Source organism: Etheostoma cragini, chromosome 14 (genome assembly GCF_013103735.1).
Source record: "Etheostoma cragini isolate CJK2018 chromosome 14, CSU_Ecrag_1.0, whole genome shotgun sequence".
Classification (NCBI taxonomy): Eukaryota; Metazoa; Chordata; class Actinopteri; order Perciformes; family Percidae; genus Etheostoma; species Etheostoma cragini.
In genome coordinates, this window is record NC_048420.1 from 5,687,792 (window position 1) to 5,693,913 (window position 6,122).

Here is a 6,122-nt window from a genome sequence, read left to right on the forward strand (position 1 = left end):
TGACAATCTATTGATCCCAGGGAAATGATTGATTAGATTCAAAGTCATTTGGAGTCACAAGAAAGAACAAATATCAGCACAGAGCTTTAAATGGAAAACATAAAAGAATAGTCTTACTGACTTATATAAGTTTTATTGACATGACATTCCAGGCCATAGGCAGCGATGGGAAACATGTCTTTGAAAATCTCACTTTGACAGTTTAAGTCAAAGCAGCTTTGCGTAAAAGCACATCTCCAGGGGCCCATTGGCAATCTGAGTGCCCAAAGTGTGGCTGTGAACACAGTCATTGCATCAGTGTGTTAGTGGCAGCGCGCCTAAAGATGGAGTCTTGACAGAGAAGAGCATGGTAAAAAGGTTTTGAAGGTTGATAAATAAATAAGGGATATTTATGGAATGAAATAGGTCACTCAGTGACTAAGAACTGGTCAGAAACCTCTCTACTACTACCTCTAATAACAGAAAGGTACAGACTTGTGTGCTCAATGTTTAATTTTGCAAAACTGCCTTATTGGTTACTTTAGATGCACACATCTGAAATATGTTGTGGTAAATAGATGCTGGAGGAACAAAGTGAATATAAAAACAAAGAGATACGAAAAGACCCCAGAGATGCAAAATGACCACATAACAGACAACAGACAAAAAAGGGACACAAAATGACAACAAGATGCAAAATGACAAGGAAGAGACGCAAAATGACCACAAAGAGACAAAAACAACTACCAAGGGATACCAAATGTCCCCGAAGAGAAACAAACTGACCACTTTGAGATGCAAAATGACCACTTTGAGATGCAAAATGATCACAAAGAGATGCAAGAAGACTGCCTAGAGATACAAAAAAACAACAGTCACCAAATGACCACTTACCGATGCAAAAAGACCACTTAGAGAGGCAAAAAAGAAGATGCAAAATGACAACAAAGAGACACAAAATGACCACTTAGGGATGCAAAAAACAATAAAGAGATGCAAAATGACCACTTACAGATGTAAAATGACAACAAAAAGACACAAGATGACAACAAAGAGACACAAAATGACAACAAATAGACACAAAATGACCACTTACAGATGCAAAACAACAACACAGATGCAAAATGACAACAAAGAAACACAAAAGGACCCCTTAGAGATGCAAAATGACAACAAAGAGACACAAAATGACTACAAAGTGAATATAAAATGACTACAAAGAGATGCAAAATGACCACAAAGAAAATCAAAATGACTACAAATGATGTATTTTTTTATTTGTGTGCTCAATGTTTAATTGTCAATTCCATCTACAGTACTACAGTACAGCACTGTGGAGGAAAACTTGCTGAGGCTTATTGGCATTTGTTTAAACCAATCATGATCATCTTGGGCGGTGCTAAGCGCCAGACAGAGCAACACCGCCACTGCAAAATAGCCTCGGGAAGGAACTTGGTTCAGTGGAACATGTGTACGTTCAAAACTCGTTTTAGTTGTGCAACCGAAAACTCAGATTGGACAGATAGTCTAACTAGCTGTCTGTATTTACCCTTTAGAGATCTGAGGAGCAGGTAACCAGAGTCCTTTAGAAATCCACCGGAGGTTAGAACGCCAACACAAAGAGAGAGGACGTCTGGCTGAAAAGGGTGAAATCCGTTGGGAGTTGGCAACGGAGCAATCCTGGAAGTGGAACGTTGTGGATGTAGACTAATTTTCTAAAAAATACTTTATCATTTTCTTTAGAAGGCACAAATCTGTAATACTTTGTCGTATATATACTTTATGCTGGAGGAACGGGCTCGTAATCGGATTATCTGAAGCATTCCAAGACTAACAAGGTGCATGCATGCCCCCCCCCCTAGTCTGGCACAGACAGGTATTGATTTCAGTAATTACATTGCTGTGTGGTGAGATGCTCAGGTCCCGGAAAAACTAAACTGTTCTTATTCCGCAGTGCATCATCTATATATTGGGGGATCCAGTTCTTCTTCGTGTCCACATCACATCTTGGCTGCTATTGGAAGCAACGTTGCAACCGGTAAAAACAAACATATTAGTGCACTCAGCTGAAGGGATTACCATGCTAAAGCTTAAACCCATCCTATTTGGAGAGGGGAAATCATTTTGATAAAGCTGGCGTTTCAGCTGACCAGATGAGAGGTTTTAATCTTCCTGCAGACAAACAGCCATTTTAATATCATGGAATGTTATAAAGACTCAACTGGAAAAGTGAATAATTAGATTTAAGCTAGTTTTATTTACACTCATTATTCTTCTAATCGGTACAGCCCATTACAAGTCAATTTGTTACTTCTTGTGAATGTTTGTACATTGTAATATTGTACTCAGAAGTTGTAATGCCTCAATTTTTGGGTCTGATTATTTACCCCCCAAAATATATATATATTAGAACCTCCATTGTGAAAGAAATCCATGATGCCTTTTACTGTAACGTTCAGCTTATGTGAAGAAAACCCTGTATTTCCTACATGTGTTCCTTTAGTTTAGTTTACGTTGCTCTGGTTGTCTTGTTGGTTTTTCTAGGTGTCGGTTCGTCTTCTAGATCTACTAATTGATGTTTAAATAGAAATCGATATGTGGTCTAAAGGGAGTTTAGCTTAGCAAAAGCAGAGATAGTTTTGTGGTTTGGGGTTTTGTTTTGGGTCCCTCCCCCCTTTTTGGTTCTCTTGTCCTTGTGTTTTTTGTGTTTTCTTATGTTCCCTTGTCTTGTGTTGTCTCGTGTCCCCTTACGTGTCTGTAGGTTCTGTTTCCTGTTTTATTTTGAAGTCTGGTTTTTGTCTAGTCTCGCCTCAAGTTTTACTTCCCGTGTCTTCCCGCTCTTGTGATTACCTGATGTTTTACACCTGTTTCCCAGCACCCTTGTCACCTGCCTCTCGTTACCTCATTACCTTGTTTACATAATGTCTGTGCATCCCTTGTCTCTTGTCAGATCCTTTTGTCCTGTCGTTGTGTCCAGTCAGCTCGTTCCTGTGTTTTTCTGTATTGCCTTTCGCCTTGTCCTGTATTTGGACTTTTCTATGTTGGATGTTTTTTGGGGGGATTTTTTGTTCCTGGATTTTTGCCTGTCCCTGTGGCTCCCTGTTTTCCCTGATCTGTGGACTGAGTTTAATAAATCCTTGTTACCTGCTTTCTCCGCTTTTGGGTCCTCCTTCCTGCTTGAACATAACAGATAGCAGCTTCTAAAATCTGCTAGCTAGTTACCTTTTGGCAGTTTTGCTTTAGCTGGTGGTTGTTTTTGCGGCCTCATTTACTTATGTGGAAAAATTACTCGATTACCAAGAAATAATAAAATAAAATACTGAGCTGTTAAAATACTCTAATAATTGTTGGCCTTACTATTAGTCATTTTATTTGTTGGTGACCATGTATAATTTTAAACATAAATGTTGCCATTTGATGCATTGTACAAAACAAGACTGATCACAAAATAACACCAACATAATGCACATTGTGAGACACATACACACACATGATGAAAAATATAAACAAAAGTTAAAAAAAAAAAGTAGAATGTTAGTGTTAGAGTTGATTGGTTTTTAAGGATTCTTTTAATTGAAATATGAAGCTTCCTAACTACAGGTCTTTATGTTGTCTGGAAAAAGATTCCATTGAGTGATGGTTTTAATTGAAAATGCAAATCATGATTTAATGTTAAAACATACTTGTGGCACAGCGAAGCCTTAGGATTATATGTGGATAGACGTGGATTTAATTGTTGGATTCATATTAAGACTTTTCAAGTTTTGAAAAAACTTTCAAAAATTAACAATAATTTGGTTTCCCCCTTGCATTGACTCGGAGGATCCCACAGGCATCCTGGACACCCTGTTTTAGGGTAATCTGTTGTTTTAATGTTGATGAAAGGTGCATTCAACCCATGCCAAATTCATTAGACCCCATAATGTCCAGACATTCATTTTCAGGGAATTATGGGTACTTGATGAAACATGCCTGACAACATGCAGCTCAGATGAATGTTGTTCAACACAGTTTTTTCTGGTGGCAACTTCCCTTTCCAGAAGATATGGCAGATCGTTACGGGAAAAGACGGGGTTGTAGTACGGTCCAGAGTCCGGTGTTGGACTTAAGATGGTTTTTCTATGGTCTCAGACTTGTCTCGGACTTGCGGGTATTGGGACTTGGCCTCTGCCGCTGGTCTTGCCAATTTGGCTTTTGTTCTCGCCTGAGTCCAGGTGTCCTTATTATGTTTATAATAATATTGGAGGGCAAGTAAAACACTGGCCACCTGATAAACAATCACACACTTGATCGCCTTGATACTGTCGTGCATGTCAAGCAACTTTTTTTTTTTTTTTTTCTGTCCTGGACTCGGTTTTGACTGGGACCATGTGGATTTGGTCTTGTCTTGGACACGAACTCTTTGGAATCTGTCTCGACTTGGTCTCGACTAGTCCTGGTCTTGGACTTGTCTTTTACTCGACAAAGGTGGTCTTGACTAGAGCTCTGGGAAACAACAGCAATCTCTGCGCTTTACTGAAAATGGCATGTTTTAAAGAAAAAGTGGATTGTGCGACAAGGCAGGCTTGCTTGTTTCTTTCCGGGGAATAATTGTTAACCCTTGTGTTGTCCTCTGGTCAAATTTGACCAGTTTTTCTTAATTTTTAATATCAGGAACTTGGCTTTCTTTCAACACTATTGCCTAAAAATAACATGGTATACAATGTTCTTCAGGTACAATTAATGATTCCTTTCATTGAATTTGGGTGTGGCAGTTTAAAAAAGTGACCAAAACCTTGGCAAAAATGACAAAAAAGAGACTATAAGCGCTGAAAAAAAAGATTAATTGTTTTTGTGTAATATCATTTTTTTTCTTTAAGTTAGGTTTATTGGCTTTGAATTTTAAAAAAAGTGTAGAATAAAACAGCATAAACATCGAAAAAAGCGCAAAAAGATGATGGTTGATAGGAAGATAATACAAAGGTTAAGATTTCCAAATAATAGTTTTAATGTTATGGCATTTCCGCCTTACGGGGCCGGTTTGTGGGCCGGTTGTGGCAGGAGGTTGGTGAAGTACACAAGGTGATAAAGTGGTAAGAGGAAATGAAGTTGTTTCAGTTTCATTTCAGTGTATCCAGCTAATTTAATATAGCACATGTTGCAGTGTTGCATTAACAGTTAATATTGTATGTTGCATTTTTCTATTTGGCAATATACGTATATCCTACACATTTAGCTGTTGAATTCATGTACATGTGTACATATTCAGTTAAAAAAAATAAAAAACATTGTCACGTTGTCAGCAACATGAATATGAACTGTGAGTTTCTGAGTTACTTTGAGTTGCCAGTTGGGAAGCCCGCCAGGTATTCTAAACAAACTGGAAATGTGATTTGTGCAGAAATAAATTACTTACCCTCTTTGAAAGAGATCCACATTGTGAAACTTGTGCAGCTCTACAGAAAACTCCAGTGTTCCCTGTACTTCAGACATGATATAATCCCACTCATCACCTGTCAAAAGAGAGGAAGCACAGCAAATATGACATATCAAACAAATGAGCAGAATCCACAATGAAAGATCAGACAAATGACATTTCTAAAACTAGCTCCCACTGTTATTTCCCCCCCACTCTGACATCTCTCCATTAGTGCATGTATAGGTTCTGAGCATGTGTGTGTAATTCAGACCTGTGTGTAATAACAACAGATTTTAACGGATTTCCCCTTTGCATGACTAATAAAGTATACATTATTATTGTTAATATTATTATTATTATGCCATGGGACCTTTTAAAATGAAATACAGTGGTGTGAAAAAGTGTTTCCCCCCTTCCTCATTTTCTGTTCCTTTGCATTTTTGTCACACTTAAGTGTTTCGGAACATCAAACCAATTTAAACAATAGTCAAGGACAACACAAGTAAACACAAAATGCAATTTGTGAATGAAGGTGTTTATAATTACAGGTGAAAAAAAATCCAAACCATCATGGCCCTGTGTGAAAAAGTGATTGCCCCCTAAACCTAATAACTGGTTGGGCCACCCTTAGCAGCAACAACTGCAACCAAGCGTTTGCGACAACGTCCAATGAGGCTTTTACAGCGTCCTGGAGGAATTTTGGCCCACTCATCTTTGCAGAATTGTCCTAATTCAGTTACATTAG

The 6,122-nt window shown here is 38.2% G+C and overlaps 1 protein-coding gene across 1 annotated transcript in view; it reads right to left on the reverse strand.

Annotated features, from left to right (window-relative positions):
* Positions 1-6,122, reverse strand: part of fam135b (family with sequence similarity 135 member B) — a 59,614-nt gene that overhangs the window by 41,282 nt on the left and 12,210 nt on the right. The window contains exon 2 of the mRNA XM_034891404.1: positions 5,375-5,471. Within this exon, the coding sequence (XP_034747295.1) occupies positions 5,375-5,451 (77 nt within the window). The 5' untranslated portion in view covers positions 5,452-5,471. The remainder of the gene's footprint in view (positions 1-5,374; positions 5,472-6,122) is intronic.